The 24,124-nt window shown below is 45.4% G+C and overlaps 1 protein-coding gene across 1 annotated transcript in view; it reads left to right on the top strand.

Annotated features, from left to right (window-relative positions):
- The window catches only part of bma (SCY1-like protein bma), a 183,341-nt gene that overhangs the window by 83,073 nt on the left and 76,144 nt on the right, over positions 1-24,124 (top strand). The window contains exons 4-5 of the mRNA XM_077640381.1: positions 4,174-4,334; positions 15,729-15,876. Of these exons, the coding sequence (XP_077496507.1) occupies positions 4,174-4,334; positions 15,729-15,876 (309 nt within the window). The remainder of the gene's footprint in view (positions 1-4,173; positions 4,335-15,728; positions 15,877-24,124) is intronic.

Genomic DNA, 24,124 nt, shown 5'->3' with positions numbered 1-24,124 from the left:
GATTTGGGCTGGGTGCCCTGAGAAGACAACGAATGAGACATGGGGGACCCACTGCGCTTAAGAAGCCGCGCATCAGGCTCCACCATCTCGGAATCATACATTATATCAACATCCCTCGAAGTACCCGAGGTAGGTACAGCGGAAGTGACAGAAGTTTGTTCCTGGGGTTGTGATGCTACTAGAATTTGAGACCGGATAAGAGGGGAGGGAATTGTTGTGGAAAGAGGTGCCAAACTAGCCTGCACGGCATGTGTAATCTGAGTCGCCAGAACATTTGTAAAGCACTCCGACACACTTGCGACAATCTTTTCTACCATTTTAGACATCGAAGCCTCCACAGCAGCCGCAATTGCCTGGGACAGCGTTGAGTCTAGCATGACACCTTGCCGAGCGGTCACACCGGCATAACCGCGGGCACGTTCTTTGACCTCTGAAATAGCGTCACGGCGCGAACAGCGTTTCCTGTCAATTATTTCCAGAATTTGAATTTCCTGAGCTCGAGAGGGACAATTTGAGTAGTTTGCAGAGTGCGCACCACCGCAAAGGCAACACTTCTCATTCTTCTCAGTGCAGGTGCTTGTTGCATGACCATCCCCACAGTTGCAACACCTCAAGTTGGATTTGCAACCGCCAGCGCTATGTCCATAACGCCAGCAGTTGTTACACTGCAGAGGCCGAGATGATAATGGGTCTACCCGAAAAATTAGAGGCCATGCCTTGATTTCAGATGGGCAGGAAGTGCCGGCAAAGGTAGCAATCACTGATTCAGTGGGCATCCGCACGTTCTTCACATCCCGGCTACAGCGGTGCACAGCAACACCTGCAGCCGACAGAAGCTCAAGAGTCTCTGCCGGAGACAGGGAAGAGTCTACGCCTCGTACAATACCTTTCGTGCACGCCAGATGAGAAGGGATGAAAGAACTTACCCGAAGGGAGGCAAAGGATGAGGAGTTTAGTAAATCTCTTACACAGGCGAGGTCTGGCGATCTGCACAGAATCCCACCGCGTCCAAACTGGCGAACCTCTGAGATTGACTCATAATGAGAAGTCGTCGACTGGAGAGCAGCCCGAACAGCACCAGGGTTGTTCAACCTTATAGCACCACCATCCTTAGGCACCAGCGCGACAGGGATACTGCCGACACCACTGCGCAAAAAAGCTTCCAACGGTAGGAGATCAGTTGACAGAGAAGCCGACCAGAGGGAACTCCCCTGGCCGGAAGACTGGGTGGACATAGTCCGGGCTTACTGCCTTACCGCGCAAAGAAGCAGAGAGAAAATACCACAATCAGCCACCCGAAACTTAGCCGATCGTTCCCAGCAGAGCAGAGCCGTCGGGGCAGCGATGAACAGGACGAACGCCACTGGGTCGAACGATGTCCTGTGGAACGGCAAGCGCCAGGAGGTCTTCACTCACTACACACTCTCTGCAGCACACTCTCGCACTGTGCATTGCAAAACGTCGTCTTCATCAACTTCCATCTGCGGCGCGAATAGATCAGACCAGCTTAACAGCTTAACCTTTGGAATCCACATCAGGCTTACCTAATCGATAGCCCAGATGTCATTCAAAACCGTGCAGCTCGATATATTTCATCCGACTACGACACCGACTCCAATGTTACCAATATAAAAGTATCGCTTGACATTGAGCCCCTGACGCACAGACGCCAAATCTCCCGTTTGTCATTATTTCATAAGCTATACTTCTGTTTTCCTTCGCTTCGGGATTCTCTTCTCCTTCCACCTTTCCGAACATCACGCCGTCTCTTCAACTCCATGAGCATTCTACGTCTGTACGGCTCTTCAAAAGCATTTAACTAGTCATTCCTGCCTCTCGCAATTGAAGAATGGAATTCATTACCAGACCATATTGTAATAGAACGCGATCCATAAAAGTTCCGGCAGTTGCTGGCATCCTATTTTAAAACATGATGTGGAGAAATTCTTGCCTGCTTCTGTTTGCCTCTGTTTACTTTACTGTTGCTGTTTTCATGCTTTGTTAATGCTCATTTAAAGGTTTTGCATATATCCTGCAGATCACTGATTGTGACAATGTTTGACAGTGGCCTACGTTGTTGTTTTCGATGTTCCGCCCCTTCCACACCCCCCCTTATGTAATGCCCCTCCCAGGGGTCTTAGCAAAACCATGAGCGCCAGTCAGGCTAAACACACGCTTTTGCGCGTCTCGTCGGTTTAACTACGTTAAAACTCCACCTTTTTTTCAGTTTAATTCGTCACTATTTATAATGGGAATAGACGGTTTACTTTCATGCCAACTAGCGAACGCAGAAAATATCTTCGGAAACAGAGAGCACGGTAACGCGTTTTCCGCCACTTCAATGCGTACATATTTGGCCATTATTAATAAAATTGCTGTCTGTAGATTTTCAGCGCCATGTGCATCGTCGAAACGAAAAGATATTTTAAAAGCCATCGGTTTTTTTTCTCACAAATACTGATCCTTTTATTTTACAATTTAGAAACGTTCTGACACACTGTGCAAAATACTGTATATCCGTGAAATAACTTGAGTGTTGTTGGTTTGCATAGAAAAAGAGCAAATAAGCTTTTTTCAAGACCTGGAGCGACTGTTCTTGCAAAAAATATTTGTTTTGGAACAAAAGAATGAATTGAGTTTGAAAAGGTTCATATTTTTTTCTGAAACAGCAAGCCTACAGCGAATCAGAGCTAATTAGAGTTTATAGAAAGCGGCTTCTGTTCGCCTGTGAAATTTATAAATTAATAGGTACTGGCACAAAATTTTGACTGCTAACAAACGATTCGTTTTGTTTAGTGGGCGCAAAGAGAACCTTATAACAAGTTTCGATCAGTAAGAGGCGTTGAGGGGAACATAATTTATAATGATTTTCAGTGTTCTCCGAAAGTCACTTGGCGTTTCCAACCACAACCAGGGATTTCAAGATGCGCGTGCACTACCTACTGTGACGTCACCGAACCCGGTGATTGTTCACAGACACAACCAGTTGCCGACGATGCGTACGTCATCAACAATGGGGTAGTCCAGGTTGGCCGGTTGGCAGTGCCGTCAATGTGTACTTCTGCGCTGGCCGACCTAGATGGAAACTGACGGTACAAAATCGTTTGTAGTTAATTATTCACTCTGCGCGCTAGTGTTTTTGAGCTCATTTCTATGACCACTAGCCCCGTAAACCTCTTTGAAAGCAGAAAAAACGGTCACTCTATAACTTTTCGTCTGTACCGTTTTCACTCTATGATTGTTTGCCGTAGGCAGCGCCCAGCCATTCGAGTGAGCCATTCGAGAAGGAGGGTTAGGTGGGTTACTGATAATAATTCATGCGCCCTAATACCGTGAACACTGGTACAGTATTTGCTATTTGGTAAAAATAGAACTGGAACTTGTGCCTGAACTTGTCGACTTGTTATTATTACCCGAACATCTTATCTATCATGCTGTTAGGCCGGCACCACCACAAAACAGCTCTAGTGGGAAAATTTTCACTTCACGTCGGTTTCCCACTTCAAGAGACAAGAAAAATTATGCTTTGACATTTACCTGCGGTCCAATAGGACGTGGGTAGGAGCAATTCGCTAAGCACTCGAAACTTCGTCATTGCCAACGATGTTTAAAAAACAGATTTTTCTTATTAGAATATATCAAATTACTGTTACCATGCTATAGCTAAGGTCGCCTTACCTTCGAAGAACTGAAAGCATGGCTAGCGAATGATGGTGGTGGTAACGGTAGTGGAATACTATAAGGGTATATTTTAAAGTCCGGGTACCCGCCGCGGTGGCTCAGTGGTTAGGGCGCTCGGCTACTGATCCGGAGTTCCCGGGTTCGAACCCGACCGCGGAGGCTGCGTTTTTATGGAGGAAAGACGCTAAGGCGCCCGTGTGCTGTGCGATGTCAGTGCACGTTAAACATCCCCAGGTGGTCGAAATTATTCCGGAACCCTCCACTATGGCGCCTCTCTCTTCCGTTCTTCTTTCACTCCCTCCTTTATCCCTTCCCTTACGGCGCGGTTCAGGTGTCCAACGATATATGAGACAGATACTGCGCCATTTCCTTTCCCCAAAAACCAATTATAGAATTATATATATAATCTTGTCGCTATCTAAACTCCATAGACGCGCTTTAAACTGAGCGTCTTGGCCCATAACTTGTCCGCTAACATCTCGCTTGATGCAGGAAGCGTCGGTGTTCGTGTTCGAGAAGCGAGTGGCCGAAAAGCTGCACAAGCCCAAACGCAAGGAGACCGTCACCGAGATCCTCCGCTTCAGCGTGAGGCAGCTGGACCGCTTCAAGCACCCGAAGTTGCTCACCATCTACCACCCCATCGAGGAGGCGAGGTTAGTGTGCTGCTCACTTCTCTCGCCGGAGACAAAAAAAAAACCTAAGGTGAAAAAAAAGTCCGTTATATTGGGCCAATACTGAAAACAACAACAACGCACTTCCCGTGGACGTCATGCATGAGCCAAGTAATGCTTACGCATAAAAACAACGGATGTTTTCTATTGCGATAGTGCGAGCTTCAGCGTGGGCTGTGATGGTGCAAGATGCGGTGCCTGTCGAAGAGCTCGGTAACTCTGGGTACGGGTGTAGGACGGCTGCTGCGTTTGTGCCACTGCATTCGCATTAGAGCCGCGGGCATACGCGCTAGAGAACGCATTTTGACGCCACGAGTGATAATAGTATTTGGACCAATCAGTAATTGGCACTCCGGTCGAACAGTGTGGAAGGTGGCCATGGCATCATGCGTGATGTCCCTCCATTCTGATCAACGTGCGTTATGACGCCAACGACCCCAACTCCGCATAAACGGGAAACATGTCCTTAACAGCTGTCGCTGTCAAAAAATAATCGGCCTTCATTGAGGAGTAGACATAATGCTACTACCTGATTTCTGCGGTGACCCCCTTTTTAACTGATGGGACCACAAGCCCGGCACTTGAGACCGCAATGTTCGGTAAATAACTAATTTGGAGCGCTGCGAGCATAAAGGCAATCAATCGAACTATCCTAAGAAAAGCCGCAAAAGTTGTTTTTTTTTTAACTGGCGTCAACTAGAAAATTTTGTGTGCTCACACGATTTGCTTATTATACTTTCTTGGAAGCTTGCACATGCAAGCCGTTGCTGGTTAATGTGCCCTCGCGCTGCCCTACCACCTCGTGCACTTCCGGTTAGCTTATCTAAATAGCAACTACCTAGGGCAGGTCGCATCCCCGCGCTCGATCACTATGGAACCACGAATTTTTCGCAGCAAAAGAAAAAAAAAACATTATTTTTACACGCCTGCCTGTTGGTAGTGAAATGTGCGCACTTACCAGAATTGCCTGAATATTTGCGTCAACGGATACATCCAGGCAAACGGACACGGGTTGTCACAGCGTGCTTATTAAGCAGACTGAAAAGATGCAAATGGCAAAGGGCAAAATCTGGGAACATCCAGCACTGCAAAGAGCAAGGAATATGTTTTTCGTCATAGCAACAAAATAAGCAGTCCAGATATTAGCAGCAGTGTTTACCTTGCGGGAAGCCTCAACACAGTGTAGGAATGAGCGCACTCTCTCGGTAGAAAATGATGGCACAAGCTGAGCGAATAAGTGCGGTTTGGCGCAAATGCTAATTAGCCCGGGTTTGTCCTTTCACATCGAGGCGCAACTATAGAGGTGTTTCGCCGAATGGGTAATAGTAGTGTGTCGCTCCTCGGAATAACGCAGACAAAAGCTTCATCCGAATCATCGCATAATAAACTGTATTTCTTCCGTAGGACGCCATAGTAAACGAAAATAGTGAAAAGATGTCACTTTAATAACTTAAGTTCACTTTAGAAATTTAGTGCCTTCGTTTAAAGTAAAACACGTATGCTGCATGTAAAGAAATTATTGGTTTCTAAACGTGACTTCTCCACTCACCAGGTGCACAGAATTAGTCGAAACCGAAACTGGCCGAAGTTTCGTACCCCTGACAGGAGGCGAAAGCGTGACCGACGACCAGACCCAACCGTGCGTGAATCTGACCGCAAACTTGATAACGTGTGTGACTAAACCAAGCACAGGCGTCATCTTCTCACTGAATTATTCGAGTCAAGTCACAAGCTTAACTGCCATATTTTTTAGCAATCCCTTTCGGTTGATTACATCGGGAAGTGAGTTGAAGAAATATGGTTGGGATGAGAATGGAATGGCGAGCATAAAATATCCGCCTACGGAAAGAAAAAAACTGTTCTTGTCTTTTTCCAGAGACAAATTGTGTACACTGTTCGAAACGCTCATAGTTTCGTTATCGCGAAAGTAGTTTTCCTTACTTCGCGGAGAGTAATCACAAGTCTGCGGAAGACGTTGAATGAGGAAGCTGAAGGTACGTTAAAGGCGAATAGTGAGTCGTATAAGGAATACAGCTGGAGGGCAACAGCAAGTCTTCCTGGTTGCCCGCTCTCATTTCTCTTAGTTAAACGAAGAACAAACTATACGCTCACCCTTTCGCACCACACCGCTCTCGATCAATGGTCTGCGCTTCTTCCTGCTTTTGTAACTCAGCCGCCGCGACGTCAATTTCAGAAGCCCTGTGGCGGGCACAATAAACGTCGAGAACGTCACGGGGATCGGAGGAGCTGAGCATTATTTCTTCTTAGCTCGCTCTTTCTGTTCGCTCTTCATATCGAGTCGCGCATGCACGTAAAAACAAGGCATAGCTGTACAGCCCCCGGGCGAGCCATAGGATTCAGCCAAGTCCACCCTTCTTGAATATCAATACGCGTGCATGGGAGATAAGTGCGCGAGATGAACTATTGCACTGGCTGAACTGGCCCAGTTCTCTCTCTCTTTTTTTTCCTCTCTTTGCCGTCTTCGTCCCCGTAATTGCGGAATGAACGGCCGCCTTTCCCTCATTTCCCTCATATTTTTCCCTCGTCCTGTCTGAACAGCCCCCCGAATCCCACGGCGTCCCCTCCCCTACCTCATAGCTCCCTTCCCATCGTCCCCATGACTGCCTGGTCTCTCTCTCCCTTGCTGCCATCGAACGACTCTTTCCCACCTCCCCGTCAACCTTCCCTGGATAAACCCCTTTCCGTTCCGCGTCGAGAGGCTTTCATTTCTCGGCCGCTGTCATCCTTTATTACGCTCTCCTTTCCCTCAGCAGCCTTGCGGAACGTCTGCATGCACTTCCTTTCATCCCAATGGTTCATATTTTTCTCCACATATCGCATTCTTTTTCCCGCCTTCGTTTATATATTTTCTAAGCTCTCTGTCGGGACGTCATTTTCCCGAGGAGCGCAGAGAGATGTATGGGGAAGTAAGAAAAGAAACGGAGCTTCATTTGGTCTCGGAACTGGAACGGGTGCTGGCAGGGCCATGGACTCGTGGCTGAAGCGGGGTTGCGGCAAGAACGGGTCGAGAGACAAAGGTGTTGGCTGAGGACAACGGGGGAGAGAATAGGTGAAGAAGGAGGAGGGAGGTAGTAATAGGGTACAGCCTGAGAATGCGTAATGACGACCCGCGGAAGGGTGTAGAGGGCTTCGGAATTTCCAGCACACGTCGCCGTTAAGACACGTTTCAGAGTGGATTAAAAGACGGTGCCTTCACGCCTAATATGAGAGCAAAATAGTGTCCTCGGGGGCGCTCGACTACAGGTTGTCGAAAAACAAGGTATATAGGAATGGCATTGAGCTATCGCTGTTAACTTGTTTTAAACCATTTTGTTTGGAAGGTGTGTAACCACGACGCAACATTATATTCTGGGCTCTTGAGCTACTACTCATGCGACCTGTTGACGCTGAATTTTGACCTTGAACGCATGGCGGCTGTGATGAGGTCAGTACTTCGTTTGTTTGTAGTCCCGGCTTCCCCTGTTATGAAGCGTGAACGTGAGGCGTCCAAAAAAATATTGGTTGCGCAATTTCGAGAAACAAGCCGTGTGATGAACGTTTTAGCAAGGCGTCCTCGCGTCCCGCGCTTTAAGGAAGACAAAAGCTGTCTTACGTTCTGCCTAGTTAACAGTTTAACTGTTATTTTAACAAACATTAATATGCTTCTGTTTCAAGACGCCAAAAAGATTCGTTTAAAAGCAAAAAAAAAACCAGGACACCATAAAAGATATTACAAGGAGTATTTGCTTTCTACAACCCCTCCATCTATATTGCAAGATTGAAAATAAATTGAGATTATCTGTTTTGAGCCCCGCGGCCCTATTAGGTTAGAAAAGAACGAGGCTACTAAGCGTGCACTTTCCTTTAATATCTCCAACACCTTTGACATCGTGTCGCTCATCCTACAAGTGTAGTCGGACGGGTTGGCGCTGAGCTGACACCTAAGCACCCTAGTGAGGCCCACCCTGGTCCGCCTGTCTCTTAAGTCCAGCGGCCTCGGCTTGGCGGTCACACGCACATCCTGATTCTGCCACCGTTGCCTTATCTGGACGGCATCGCAAGCTGGCACGTCAGGATTATCTTGCCGTGGATGGCTTCGCCCCACTTCACAGGCGTGCAACTTGAAACGTCAGGTAGTCGGCGCTTGGACTCTCTTCTTCCGAATGCCGGAATTTCCAGTATACTGCCAGCGCCTGGTGTTAGTCCACAGAGCTTAGTTCTGGCTGAAAAAAAAAACGACCTTTCATTATATTTCCCGCACCCGTTACATAGGCTGCACCCTTTGTATAGCCTGCAGCAGGTAGATTTAATCGTATTGGGCTGCATGCTGTAATATTGACAAAAAAAAAAGCTGTAGAGCCTGCACCCATAGATAAAATGCAAAGCCCAGTATTTTAACTTTGAAACAAATATAGCCGGCAGGCTGCATACCGAAATTTACGGTACTGCTTCGCGTCACCAATGTTCTCCGATATATTAGCGAGTGGCGGAGCGACGGCGCCCCTACAAGCCGTGCACCATGTGATGCTGACGTCATAAAAAACACACGGCTTCGGACGCTGATACACCACACCGCGTCCTACTAAAACCTAGGGCTCTAAAATCTTTGAGGCTGTTCCTTGTCCTCGTATGGGGCTAAGTAAGAGAGCGGGAGCAGACAGTGAGTTGTCTGTTATCCAGTTGATTAAGGATCATGAAACAAGAGCAGGAGGGGTGAAAAACGACAAGACGCCGTGTCATTTTACGAAATAGATTTTTTAATCTGTATTCTTCCTAAATCGGACAGTGGAATCTTCCCTAACCACATGTTCTGGACTGATTAAGTCGGTAGCTGTAAGCACTTAACAATTAGCACGTGATGGTGCCTAATTTGCTTCTTAATATATGCACAGCGCTATACGCACGTAAAATAAACGACCATCGTTCCCTACGATATGCTTAGAGGTTTGTGGGGTGCGTCGTTGTCCGACCGCCACACTCGTGTAGCATGAATACGTCGGCTTCTTACTAAAGATCAGTAGGATGCGGCCACTAAAGATCAGTAGGATGCGGCCAGATAGACAATGTTTCTTTCACACGTAATTGAATGACAGCTTTGTTCTTGGCTGTTCTGATCAGTAAATGCTAAGACTTTCATTTGGGCTAGTTGATTGTAGCAGTGAAACATATTGACTAGCGCATGCACAGACAGGGACCAAAGTAAAAGTTTGAGACAGGACATACGCTAGACTTGCAGTTGCAAGTCTAGCGTGTGCCCTGTCTCTTACTCTTACTTTGGTCCCTGTCTGTGTATGCGCTAGTCAATATGCTCTGATCAGACCGTCTTCTCTGCGGGAGTCATGAGTGGTCATTACTCCCAAGCAAGCTTCTGCACGCACGCGTATGACGTGGGAGGATTTTTTGGAATGTTTTGGCCGTAGATTAAAACCAAAGTTATCACCGTGAACTTTTTGTTTCTTTGGTCGATGAACAGAAAGGGAGCTTAGACTTTTTGATGTTTGCCGAGAGACTTGAAGTGTTCACTTACAGCCGGCTACACACATTATGTGACCTTGGCGTGAGAGTTGCTTCACATCTCAAATTTAGCCTCCCCATTAAAACAATTACCAAAAACCTGCATTTGGCACACGAGTACCGATTATAACGCGGTATTACTTTCAGCAAAATGTTCTTCGGGCACTTTAATGTGTTTTCGTTCATAGTCATTCCTTAATTACTGTATATTATCTTGAGGTAACACATATTACTGTCATCTGTCATCTCTGTGACGTCTTCAAAAGTAAACTGTTTAAATAATCACCTTATCTTCGTACACACTATACAGTTCTCCTATTTATCCTGTACTCATTATTTTGCCTTTCAAGTGTTCACTGCAACTAAAATTATAATTCTTGATCTTTCGTGCTCGTCATCATAGCATCATGAACTCTATTTGTTCGACATCGTATTTTTTCAATGTTAACCTTAATATTTCTTGAAAAAAACATAAAAATCTGCTTTATTTTCTGCAATCACACTTGGGATATCGCTACCCATATTTATCAAATCATCTCTTTGGAAGCATTCAGTCTGTAATTGCCTTAAAAAAAACACCTGTTTGCTAACTGTCTAGCATTGCCATTTCCTCAAGCCATGTATATTATGTGGGCTGCTTTTGGCTTCTGTGCTTGTGTACAGTAGTGTATTTTTTTCATATTGTCTTAAAATTATCGTTTTTTTTCAATATTCAACATGCTTATTTCATATTGTTTACTTGTCGCATTCTGTATTCTCTACGATTTCCTAAATGTATCAGTCATCTGCCATACTTGTACGCATTCTATACTGGCGCTTGCTAACAGGAGGACCCCTGACAGTTTTTACTTTGGGACCTACTTCTGTAGCAATTAAATTTCATGCGTCGCATATGTGTACTTATTCAATCAATAAATCTGAACGTGAACATCAACATAGACCGGCAGATGTGTAAAAAAAAGATCACTTGTGTACAGTGGTGCCGACCGCTGCATACGGCATAATAATTCTAAGGAAGAGTGAACGTCCGGAAAAACATGTACATTCGGAAAAGCATGTCCATGATGAGCTGGTAATACATACTTCTCGGAATCTGGGCTTAAATGCTCGAAATAAAAAATAATATCAAATTCTAAAATCGAACGTGGATGAACACGCTTTTCTGCTACGGAGACAACAGAGCGGCCGTATCGAATAAATCAAACAAGTTCATGATTGATGGATTTCGGGACTACATGCTTCACCCATTCTTATCCTCCCTAAACTGTTCAGTTCTAGTTTTATATTATAAAAATACCACGCAATCTTAACGTTACCTGACACAGGACTAACTCAAGGGCTGGCTAACGTATGACAGGAATTTACCGAAAAAAAAACGCATTTACGTACAGCTGCCTTTCACAACTCGTGTTATTCGCCGTCTGTCAGTCCTTGCCTTTGTACGCCTGCTTTATTAATGACATTCTTCGTATCGATCAGCAACAAATTACCCTCTGCTTCATCTGATTAACTACATTATAGTATAACTCGTGCTATGATGTTCTGGGATAGCACAGCCGTTCCAGAATTCACAGAAGATTGATTCTGTTGAGCAGCAACAGGAAAACGTCTCGAAACCGATTCATCCAAAACGCAAAACGAATCACGAAGACGTTACCGCGCAAAAGTTATTCAAGCGTTTCTATTCAACAGAGGGGTCGCACAGCTCCCTATCACCAAATCGCCAATAATAGGAATTCAGCCTCAAACCTCCTTTCGCTCTCCGCTATTAAAAGAAACATTTCGATTCCCCTTCAAGAGCACTGATATTTTCCGACCGCCGGAGTGAAATTTAGATTGGACACGTGTACAGATCGAACGTCTGGAAGACAAAGGCCAAGCAGATGCGCACCCTCGCGGCGAAATTAATCGGAATCGGCGGGAGACGGCGAAGCAAAGAGCGGGCTAAAAAAAAAAATAACAGACGGTCACGAAGCAGGAATAGCGTGTATGAATGGCAGTAAGTAGAGAGCATAGGAGGCGGGCAACGAGTATAAGGGAGGAGGATGACGCATGGAAGGGAAGGATGGGAAAATGGGAAAGAAGGAAAAAAGGAAAATATGGAAGGGGAGAGGAGTGGGCGCAGGAGCCCATTTCTCAATCGCTAGGTGCTCGTCGGCGGTCGAACGTCACCGAAAGAGAAGCAGGCAGTCGAGTGAAAAAAAAAAAACAAGCAGAATGAGAGAAAAGCGCTCTTCGAGGGCTAACACACACAAAAAAAGATAAATACTGCGAAGAAGCACAGAGAGAACCAGAGGGAAAAAGGTCGATCCGTGCGCAGAGCAGCGGAGGCTCCGTTCTCACCGAAGAAGAGTTTCCCTTGAACGCGCGAGGTTATTGCGAGGCATTTCTCTCGACCGCACACGCGTACGAACTCACACGCACTTGCAAGGAAACGCACGAACGCACGCACCGGTGCGGCCGTTCCTTACTGAAGCCGCCACCACCCTTCAGATCTGGAGAGCACCCCTCCACCACCACCGTTGCCACCGTCGCCGACAACGTCGAGATGAAAAAGGAAAAGAAAAATGTTAGCTGAATGGAAAGATCTTGCTCACTGCCGCTCGTGATGTCTACCAGTGCTGCTCCGTCCTTCTCCCATAGACGGAAGATGTAGAAAAATACATGCTCTCCTAGCAGGGGCTTGGTAGAACCCGCAAGCACGTGCCTGCGCCACCTGCCGACCATATTTCCGAAGCACTCCTTCCTTCTCTCTTCGACATCTTTCTCTCCCTTCCCTCTGTGCACCTTTCTCTTTTTCTTTATTCAGATGCGCTCACTTGTCTTGATGGAATATGGCGCTCTTAGCCTCCTGTCGGATCAATTCTGCATGCCTGCTCGCTGCAAGTCCGGTAGTTTAGGGCTAACTCGATTTGTTAGCCCTAACCAACGGGGCTTTAGGGCTGCCCGGTTTTGCCGGTTTCTGTGTTAGGCCACCAAATACCACTGGCGCGTGCTTAAGACCGCAATAGATTGGAGAAAAAGCTCAGAACCTTCAAACTTGCGCTTCAAGATAGCGTAACTTTGAAAAGTCGGTTGAGAAATCACACATACTAGGAAGGGGTTAAATAGAAAAACTAACAAACGTTTCCGTTTCTCCTCACGGAGAACAGATAATTGAAGGCAACTAGTGTACGCATGCATAAGTTTCATTAGCAGGTTTTCTTATGAAGTCTGACATCACTTACCTTACCATACGGTGCATTGACTATATATATATATATATATATATATATATATATATATATATATATATATATATATATATATATATATATATATATATATATATATATAAGGGGAATGTCATTTGTCGCATTCACGCAATTTCTTTTTCCCTACTTCATTATTCTTATGTATGTATGTATGTATGTATGTATGTATGTATGTATGTATGTATGTATGTATGTATGTATGTTGCAGATAAGGATAGGGACATAAGGGGCTCAGGACGACACACATATGAATAACCTCAACTGCCTCTGAAACCGAGGGATGTATATCAGAGTATTAATATCTTAAAAATTAGCAGTGTAACGACTGTTTACCTGAAATATAATTTATTAGAAAGCAGGGAGCTTATTTTTTTGGATTCTCGTTGTTCATCGCTCAGCCTCCGGCTGTAGTGCAACCAGCGCAGGGAAACCGCACGCAGGTCCTAATTTCCACCCTCTGCTTCGGAGTGCCCAGGGGATGCTGAGGCTTTAAAAAGCAACCACATACTTAATCACGACAGCAAAAGAAAGACACCGATGCAGTGCGTAGGAAGACCTTAAAAGGGTAAATACCATCGCGGTGGAGATGCGGGGCAAATAGAGGGTGTCTGTTGGAACGGGCCAGTCCGGTTCCTGAAAATTAGCGGAACGTACTGAAGCCATTCATTGAAGCGCTCGGCGGCGTCACTCCTGTGCTGCTACTTACGCGGCGGCGCACGTCAAGACAGCTGACGATCTGGCCACGCGCACGTTCAGTTTGACGTCATCGACCCTTCCTTGCTTCTCGCCCATTGGCTTGCACGCCTCAGAAACTTGCGTAGGCTTCGAGGCTGACACGTGTCGTCTAGATCGTCCGTGGGGGGCCTTTACTGGACACGCCGCTTATCAAGCTAGACGCTTGCCCGAACTCAGCAAATTGAGCTGAACTCATTCAGAGTTTGTTTTCTTTTACATTGGTCTCGGGTATTAGCATCTGCCTCCTCGCCTAAATTGTCCTCTTTCTTTCAATGTAGCTTTGCTGGTATTGTTCTGACTTACTCGCTCTAAAGTCACCCTCCTATTGCTTTGCCTGCTGGCACTTGCCCAGGATGGCGGGTTCATCTCTATGTTGTTGTTGTTGTTGTTTGCAGCACAAATTGGCACATACCCACAAGGGGGATCGGCCATAACCAAGTGGTGACTACTTGTATTGCAAATTGCTTGCAGGCCAATATAGGATGGCCTAAAAAATTCGGCAACTCAGTTTCCATGACAGAGGTGGTTGAAGGTGGTTAGAGGTTCTAATTATGTTTTTGTGCATTCGCCTTTTCTACGTCACTTGGGTACCTAATTTTGCACTTGAATGCTTGCTGCATTCGAGAACAAAATACGCAATAAACGGATACGGAATTCGCTTTTCAAGTACTATTTTGTAGCCGGATGAACTTGACTAGTCATCGCACGACATTCAGTATGTTTTAAGCCGTCTTCACTTGCGAATAGCTTTGTGAATTCAGCGCTCCATTTTGATAATCGCTTCAAGCTCCGCAGTGCAACCAATGCTAGACAGAAAGGAAAGTAGTGAGAATGCATAACGAAAGCAAAGGCTGGCGAAGGTTAACACAGCTTATATTCAGAAGGCTGCTAGTCTGACAGAAGAGAAATAAAGAGAAGGAAAACAGATGGTTAAAGTTGTTCATCAACATCCTTAGCAGCCTAAGTTCGTCTACTGCAGAACAAAGGCTTTTCCCAAAGACCTTTAATTAACCTTGTAATCTACCAGCTTCGGTTTTCCTATTCTTAAACTTCATAATCTCATCTGCCCACCTGATTATCTCCTAAACCCTGCTACGATCAGCTAACCTAACACATTTATACCTCGTCTACTCGGAGATAAATATGTTGTTTTGTCGGAGCGGCATTCAGCCCTCATTGTTCTTCTTTTTGGCTTCTTATCCTTGTTTATATTTTTTTGGGGAGGGGGGGGGGGGGCGCTTGGTCAGTCCCCTTTCATTCTTAAAAACCATGAAAGATGCTATTGCCGTGAAAGCTACAATTGTGAAATTTAGAGCGGCCAGTGTAATTTAAGTAGGGACTGCACTCATTGCTAAAGGTTCACGATTGGCTAGCGCCTTGGCCTCAATCGCGTTCACAGAAGAGAATGGCCGGTGCGCAGGTTCCGAGCAAGAGATAACGGCGCGACTATTTCTTCGATAGTACAGCGTCATGCGGAAGCCATGCGGAAAAACATAAGGAAAGCACATGCATTTTCTTGCACTCCTGACAGGATACTGACATACATAAATAATTCATGATGGTAGAAACACCCTTTTCATAAATTCTTCGAAAGCAGAAAGCTCTTAATGATGGATCAAACGAAGATCAAATAAAGTGCCACTAAAAGTCACCGTTTGTCTCATCTCAGACGTACCATTGTAGTAATCTAGGTGCAATTGTATCCCCTCCCGTGCAGATGTTATTCTCTCTGTTGTACCACGCCATTCGATAGTTTTCGGGAACCCTTCTGTCGCTTCAGCTCAGTTTGTTCACAACTGTACATCATTGTGGTGTCAAGTCTTGCTGCCAGCCTGGTGTGACTTCTTGTGCTTCTCGTTCTCTTCTTCCCCAGTGAGACCCTTGCCTTCGCCACGGAGCCAGTGCTTGGCAGCTTGGCCAACATCCTCAACTGCCTCGAGGATCGCCTGCCGCAGTGCTTACCGCAGGAGGTCAGGGACTACCAGTTCCTAGACATCGAGATCAAGTATGGACTCCTACAGGTAAGCGGGAGACTTCCAAGCATAATAATAATAATAATAATAATAATAATAATAATAATAATGATGATAATAATAATGATAATAAAATTAATAATAATAATAATAATAATAATAATAATAATAATAATAATAATAATAATAATAATAATAATAATAATAATAAGTTTATTTCCATCAGATCAAATGCAATTTGATTGAGGAGGGGAGAAAAAAGCGGCATTCCGCTTGACATAGTTATCACTTCCTGTTCAGGCGGCAGTGACATGGACGAGAAACAATTTTTTTAGGATAACAGTCAGCTTCAATATACAATAGTATACAGTCAAGAAAATAAACACCATAGTGTGCGCATTCACACAAAAATACAAGGAATTATAAGGAACGAAATAAAATAGGCGGCTAAGCATCAAACAACAAATAAGAGTAGAAGATCCATCATACAAAACGGTTGGTGTAATAGTGGTAACTGAGATGAACTAGAATATTTCGCAGAGAGGAGAGAGTAATATCGGGAAAGCTATCGCTAGCTTCAGTTAGCTTGTTTAGTGCGAGCGGTAACGGATAATTAACTATTTGACGGCCATAGTTGGTTCTTGTAAATGGTGAAACCCACTGTTCTTTATGGTGGTGCGGATAGGGCGAATCAGACTGATGCAAAGGGGCCAGACAGGAAATGGTGTCGATACGTCGTTTTTGCTCAACTTTATGTAGGCGCAACAGTCTATAAGGATAAAGATTTAGTCTTGTAATGATGCCCAGGGTAGTTATCTCAAGACTACCGCAGCATTAAACCTCCTTCCACTCGAGGAATGCGTTCACTAGCCAGCCGCACGTTATTCCAAAGTACCCATCCTGTGTTGCGCTTTGTGTTTTATATTATCCGGCGTTTTTTATATGCAGGGGTAGTTTTGAATATTTCTTCATTTACCTGAGTTTTCAGTGCGGTCACCTAGGTGACGATGGCGGCTGTCGTGGTGCCCGTACTCCTGGGGCCGTATTTTATAAGCTGTACATTTTCCATTGTCCATTTCGCGTCAATTTGGTCGTCTGTCATTGTTCACTCAGATATACCTGCGGCTTCCCAACGTGTGTGGGAAGCGAACTAAACATTGCGTGTTTGAACCCCCTAATGGTTGGGTCGATTCTCACGGACGCTTGAAAGCCGCAGGCGTGTGTGAGTCACCAGTGACACCGGACCAAGTGGACGAGTCGACGATTGGCATTTATGGAATACGATCACTGATTTATAGGACAGGAAAAAAAATGTTTTCTGTAAAGGCTGCTCTCCTGCATTAAGAGTGTGCGCGAGAAAAAACGCAACTCAAAGGAGAGGCGCATTCTGTGCTGTAAGCAAATTTTCTTTTTCTTTCTTTCTTTATTTATTTCTCTCTTTCTTTCTCTCTTTCTTTCTTTCTTTCTTTCTTCCTTCTTTTCTTTCTTTCTTTCTTTCTTTCTCTCCTTCTTTCTTTCTTTCTTTCTTCCTTCTTTCTTCCTTAATTTCTTTCCTTTCCTTCTTTCTTTCTTTCCTCCTTTCTCTCTTCCTTTCTTTCCTTTTCTCTTTCTTTCTTCCTTTCTTTCTTTCTTTCTTCTTTTCTTTCTTCCTTAATTTCCTTCCTTCATTTTTTCTTCCTTTCCTCCTTTCTCTCTTCCTTTCTTTCCTTTTTTCTTTCTCTCTTTCTTTCTTTCTTTCTTTCTTTCGAAACGAGCGCGGAGTGCAGCACAGGATACAAGACGACGATAGTGAAGAGAGCGCGAGGAAGAAAGTAGAGGAGGAGTGTGCGGCGGTAGCGTGAAGGCAGGTTCTTCAGCAGCGACCCGCAACACCAGAGTAGCGCGTGCCGTCGTCTGGTCGCCGACGACGGCCTTAGTAAGGTGAACATCGCTCGCCAGAGTAGTGCGCAGTGTAAAAGCCCTGGCCGTTCACTCGCGGCGAGGCTCATTGGCGGAGGAACGCTGTTCGCGCGTTCCAAGTCGAAACTCAGAGCAGCCTCCGTTCGGCACTCCGTGTTCTGTATGCGGCCGCCTGCGGTTGGCGAACCGGAACAGCTGCGCTCAAAACTCGCCTTACCAGAAAGCATAATCGTATGCTAATTTTTTCTTTTCAGTTATTCGCGTCGTCCCGCCGCGTTGGCTAAGTGGTTAGGGCGCTCAACTACTGATCCGGAGTTCCCGGGTTCGAACCCGATCGCGGCGGCTGCGTATTTATGGAGGAAAAACGCTAAGGCGCCCGTGTGCTGTGCGATGTCAGTGCACGTTAAAGATCCCCAGGTGGTCAAAATTATTCCGGAGCCCTCCACTACGGCACCTCTCTCTTCCTTTCTTCTTTCACTCCCTCCTTTACCCTTCCCTTACGGCGCGGTTCTGGTGTCCAACGATATATGAGACAGATACTGCGCCATTCCCTTCCCCAAAAAAACAATTATTATTATTCGCGTCACAGTGCCATGCTAATTTTCGACAACACATCTCACTATTAGAATAAATCTAAAATTTTTCCCGTCTGCGAGGATTTGGTGGTGCCTGTACTCTCGATTTATAGAAAAAAAGATTTCTTCTGTAAAGAGCTCACTTTTGCATTAAAAAAGCGCATGAGAATAAACGCAGCTCTAAAGAGAGGTGCATGGTGGAATTTAAGCAGATCTATGATTTCTTTCTTTCTCTGTTTGTCTCATTCTTTCTTTGTTCTATTCCATCTTTTTCTATCTTCCTAGGTTTCTTCTTTTCCATTTCTTTCTTCTTTCGTTCCTTATTTTTCTTTCCTTCTTTTTCTTTTCACAAGTTTGTGTGTTTTCACAAGAAAGTGAAGTTCATGATCAAAAGTAATCGTAAATTTTCCCCGTCGACAGAAGCGCTCTGTATCAAGGCTCAAACTTAGATGTGTGACCCAAGCGCGCAACAAAATGGGGAGAGGAGGAATAAGGTGGGGCGGAAGGTCCGGTGCCTCATTTAGGATACAAGAACATGCATTAGTGCTGACATGGGTGCCCAAGTATGTTTTATGCAAATGGTATAGTGTTTTGGCATCTGGAATTGCTTTTAAGAACTCTTCGGACGAAGCACTTTGTGTATTATTGCATAAAAGAAAAACCTCGTTTTCTTGCGGCAGCAATTCAGGCGTGGTAGTTGGGGGAGGAGGGAGGGTTGAATAGCGGCTACTTTTGCGCATGTTTCGTTAAAGCAAGCTGCAGGGATCTCAAATGGAGCAGGGTTAGCAACGTAGAAATTTTAGAACTTTTTTTTCGAAATGAATATACCGTCAAATCGTCCCAACTTGCACAAGGAACCCATGAAAGCCGCAAGAATGAAGAGAGATTCAGTCATCCAGGCGTTGCAGATTACAGCTACATAATTTTCAAGCTAATTTGCTGCTCCCTTCTTTTTTTGCAGATATTGCAATCTGGCCTGCATTCTCAGTTGAACTGATTTTTTCGTAATGTGCTTACAGGTTACGGCAATGTCGCCCCAAACTCTCGCTTAGACTTCCCATCTCCGCAGCTACGAAAACGCCTTTAAATTCCCCGACTTTTTCTCAAATCTTCTTCCTCTGCCATGAACGCGGGCGCACAACCCGGAAAACCGGGCTTTTATTCATTACACAGAATGGCCCGGAACCTCTCATTGTGTCCCCTCTACCGCGTTTGTCTTTGCTCTTTTTTATTCTATTTTCTTCTTCTCCTCTAACATCGCATCCCAATGGCGTTCAATCGCTGCGCACCGTGGGCACAGAGCATGGCCAAAAAAAGAACAAAGCCTCGTGCGCTAATTTCAGTTTCTTTGCGCTTTTGTGCCCTTCTGGATAGAGGCACACAATGGCACACTTCATTGTCACGCTTGCACGGTAACGGGACGTCCTCCGAACAACGCTGTGCCAAGCGGAACAAAACGGACGGGCATTCTCTCGGCACTTGTCGGTCCTGAAAGCGCCCTCTTTCTGGTGCAGCGGGCAGGCGCCAAAATAATCTCGGCCAAGGTCGAACTCAGCTGCGATTAAGTATGCGCGCTCATAGGCCAGTTAAACGAACGCGAACACTCCATCAGGTAAAAATAAAGCACGCAGTACTGTGACGGCTATACATTTTGAGTAAAGTAATGAGAGCACACATTCACCAGGGTGGTCGCACTTATAAGAAAAGCGGGCGTCTAGCCGTGGCCTTATCCGTAGTACATTGTCGGTTAGCCTGACTGGTCCAGCCTACCGTTCGGAGCACAGTAGGCTATTGGTGCGTTAGATCCTAGATCAGATAAAGCGAGGTCTAGATTTCTAAACACTGCCTAGACTTTTTGTTTGGCAGTTTGTTTCAAAAGCGGAAACAAACCACTTCCTCCCCGACAAACAACATAACAGCCTTTTCCGCCCGGTATTGTCGCCAACCTTCGCATTCCCTTCAATCTCGTGCGCGCATACCTGAAATCTAATTCAGTTCAGTCCCGTGGGGCTTAACACAACTGGAAACCGTACCCAGCCGCGGTTCCCCGGCCAGTTAATCCGCGCTGGCTCACTGTCCGAACAAAGCGTGCCACGCGCTCAGAGTGCGCTGAGTATTAGATTATCCGCGCCGGATACTTTCGCGTGCTCGTCTCTCCTGAGAGCACGGTGCATCGATTGTTGAGCGTTTCGCGTTAGGCACACGGTTTGTATTAATGAGTACGTCAATGCGCACCCAGGCTTTGCGCCTGGTGCTATAAATGAGCGTATAAAAGAACGACAAGCTTTGCCTTTGCACATCGATCACATTAGCAAACATACGTGCCGGTCCATGGATCGTAAATATTGGAGCCCAGCTGCTGCGAGCCTTAGCTGTAACAACAGCACACTGGTTACGGGGAATCTGATTTGGCAGGGATGTTGTGAGGAGGCTATTGTTATGTTTATTTTTAGTGAATGCGGGAACACTGTTCCTGGTTAACATTTCGCTGGTGCACAGTTAATTACTTATTACTCATACATGCAAAGCTGCTTACACACGATGACTGTGTCTCGTTTTGTTCGCCGCCATTATTCATTTAGCTAGGAAGAGATCGTTGTTGTTAAGTGTGGGCTTCGATAACCCAAGACTGCTTTAATAATTATATTTTCTCTGTCTCTCTCTCTCTCTCTGGTTAATTGCTGACGACCAGCCGAGGTCGAATTTATCAGCGTGTGTATTTTTGCTTCGTGACGCGATACTTTTTGGGTGATTATTCTGGTGACTAACCAATAATATATTTATACGAAGCTAGTGCACTATCAAGTTGTTGTAGGCTGAGTTCTTTTTTTTTTGCTTGAAATATATATATCTGGCAGAACAGATGCCACCACAGCTGGTTTCCTTATTAATGATACGCCGATTATACGAATCAGTGGTCGATCCCTGTGGTCGTCTTTTTAATGTTCAAGACGTGACGCCGCCATACTGATCCATTTGCAAGGAATTTAGGCTAACATTCGCTTGTCTAACGATTGCGAAACTACCAGCACGCAATGTGCAAAACGTTTGAATCGCGCTTTTATTAAAGCCTTCGACAGACCGTGCACAACGAGTGATTCTGTTTTTTGCGCTTTTTCAAACGCATTCCTTAACTTTTCCTGCTCAGAAAATTCTTTTATTCGCCGTTACCTAGTTGGAAACTTATATACCGCATTTAACTCGGTCGTTCGCTTTCAGAATGAACCTATAGATTAACTAGCGAAAATTCACATTATTAGTTGTCCACGAGAAGTGAGTAATTTTTTTTTTACTTTTTAGGGCTGTTTGTTAATCTTTTCCATGGTGAAAAACTCGCCACGGCAGCCATTAGGCACGTGAAAAAAGGCTGACAATTCCCAGCGTCTCTTCTTTCATGTGCACGTAGGCAGAGGGAGTAGATTATAAATACTTGTGTTTTGCTAAATATAGGATTTTTTTCACAATTCTGGCCTGACAACATGACTTCTTCTAAACGAAATGGTTTTTTTCTTCTGTAATAAAAAAAAACAACAAAAGTGTAAGCCAATGCCAGAGTGCCTCGCTACGGTCACCTTGCGAAAATATTGCTTGTTTTTGCAACGTGACAACGCGTGTAACCTCGTTAATAGAACTGTAAGCGTACGAACAACTATCGGCTATGGGTGGCTCTATGCAGCACCCTCATTTCACTAGCACACAAGAAACCCCTCGGTGTGTCTGGTAGCAGACAAGTTTCTCTGACTGTAGACTTGTTTTTGCAACACAAGATATGGCTTTCACATGACTACAGGCGTAATGACGTAACGAAACATTACATTTCTTTATACATTCTCAAGACCGAAGTCAGCAAACTAACATAAAGAGACTATATGAGGTACGAAAATGCACTGAAGCAGTAACAAAAAAAATAAATCTGTCCCTTTAATCACAGAGCCACCATAAGGACAGTGGGGTAATTTGGAGTGTTATTCTCTTCTGCCATTTCTCGGATGGTTTGTTGGTTGCTGCATTAAATTTAATTGACGTATACTGTGCAGTTCGCGTTTATACGTTTGGACAGCTGGGAAAAGCGAGCGAAAAAAGCAAAGTGTTTTGCTAAACTGCGCTTTAATATACACACAACTTTCCTAGACGTTTCTTGAAACTAGGAGACACACGCTCCATCTGTTGGCTTAAGACTTAATTACTTACGCCGTCAAACCAGTTTTTTTGCTCTCTTAGCACTTTAGCCCGCCTGACCACCAGCGGCGGAGCAGCTGTTTGCTTCTCCGAAAGTGGAAACAATCACCTCGCCGTGTTCTTCAAACTTAAGGGCTGAACGTTGGCTTCGCAGCTTGTGTCGTTAAGTCCACCTGTGCGTGAATAACACCAAGCTCCTCACGGATCCCCAAACCTCACAACGCTCGAGCTGACGGAATCTCTTTCCTGTTTCCTCGATCAAGGCAAGACTCCGGAAAATCGATGAACAGAATCGCCACCTCAAGCGTTACCTTTATTCAACAAAAGGGGAACCGAGGGATACGCGGACGCAAGAGAGCGCGCGTTTAAATGAGCGCCGAAAAGGCTCACCTTTCTTCTCGCGTTGCAAGAAGGAGGGCGGAGGGGGGGGGGGGGGGGGGGAGAGGCTCAGAGCCGCTTCTTGGCCTGCTTCTGCGCTCGCTTCCCATTTGTTCGTTATCTCGACGAAGTTCCATACGTCCCCAGTTCCTCCATTGCTGGAACGTCAGGCGGGTGTTTGGATGACTCGTGGAATGCAATTTAAGGGAGCGTTGGCGGTGAGCGCTGGTGCCAGGGTCTGTGAGACGATTTACGCCCGCAGCGTAAATGACTATTCGGGGCATTAGGAACGAAGAGAGAGCTGCGCTGTTAAAAGACAGCACAAGAAGCAGAGAAGAGCGTGCGAGCTGTGAAGTGATCTATTGTGACAGCTCTTCCGCGCAGCGAAAGTGAAAGATTTCCGGAAACGGTACGGGAAAGCTGGTGAACTGGTGTTTTTTTCGTCAATCTTGAATTAGAACTTAAAGAGTCCGACGGCAAAGGTTCCAGTGTGCTAAATGCGCATCTGTGAATCGTCCCTAATACCCCCTCCCCCCCCCCCCCCCCTCCTGTTGGCAAAAGTTTCCGTCGACTAGTTCACAAAGTATGTTCTGGTTAATAATTTTATTGAAGTAAAAGTAATGCACGCTTGCCTCTCGGTCTGACGAGAAGAAACGCGGTTGTAAGGACGTCTAGAATATGTTTCCTATCTGTGACAGTTTACTTGCACAAGAATATTCGCGCATCATTATTAGATCTGGCTATTTCCCTAACCCGAAACGTGACCAAAACGGCAGTTAATTACAGAAACTATTCCAAGCCTATTATAAACCTGATGAAACATCAAACCTGATGAACAGTGATGAACTGCGCGAAGTAAGAAAATACAATCAAATATTCGCGATAACTAATAGGGGCTTGCGTTCTAGATATTGCTCAACTACACGCAGCTCTGTGTGCTGATATTCGCTTTCTCTTGATCACCTCGCCAAATTTGATGACAACGGAAGACTGCGAAACATACAAGCAGAAAATAGCTTAACACTACCAGAACATCAGAAAAAACCGCACAATCCTACCTAAACTCAAGCCGTCGCTCAACACGAAACAAGCACAAGTGCTTCTCAAGATTCAACTCTAGCACTCTCCTTATACCTCAGCAACTTTGGATGGCGTGACAGAGCTCACTGCCTCAACTGTCTGGATATCGGAGCAGATGCAGAACACATTTTGTACTCCTGTAACCCTGCCATGCTCTCTCCTTATTTCCCTTGCCTTCCCCTTTC

Source organism: Amblyomma americanum, chromosome 10, assembly GCF_052857255.1.
Source record: "Amblyomma americanum isolate KBUSLIRL-KWMA chromosome 10, ASM5285725v1, whole genome shotgun sequence".
Taxonomy (NCBI): domain Eukaryota; kingdom Metazoa; phylum Arthropoda; class Arachnida; order Ixodida; family Ixodidae; genus Amblyomma; species Amblyomma americanum.
The sequence above is the reverse complement of the archived record's forward strand: the minus strand, read 5'-3'. Positions and strand labels throughout refer to the sequence as shown.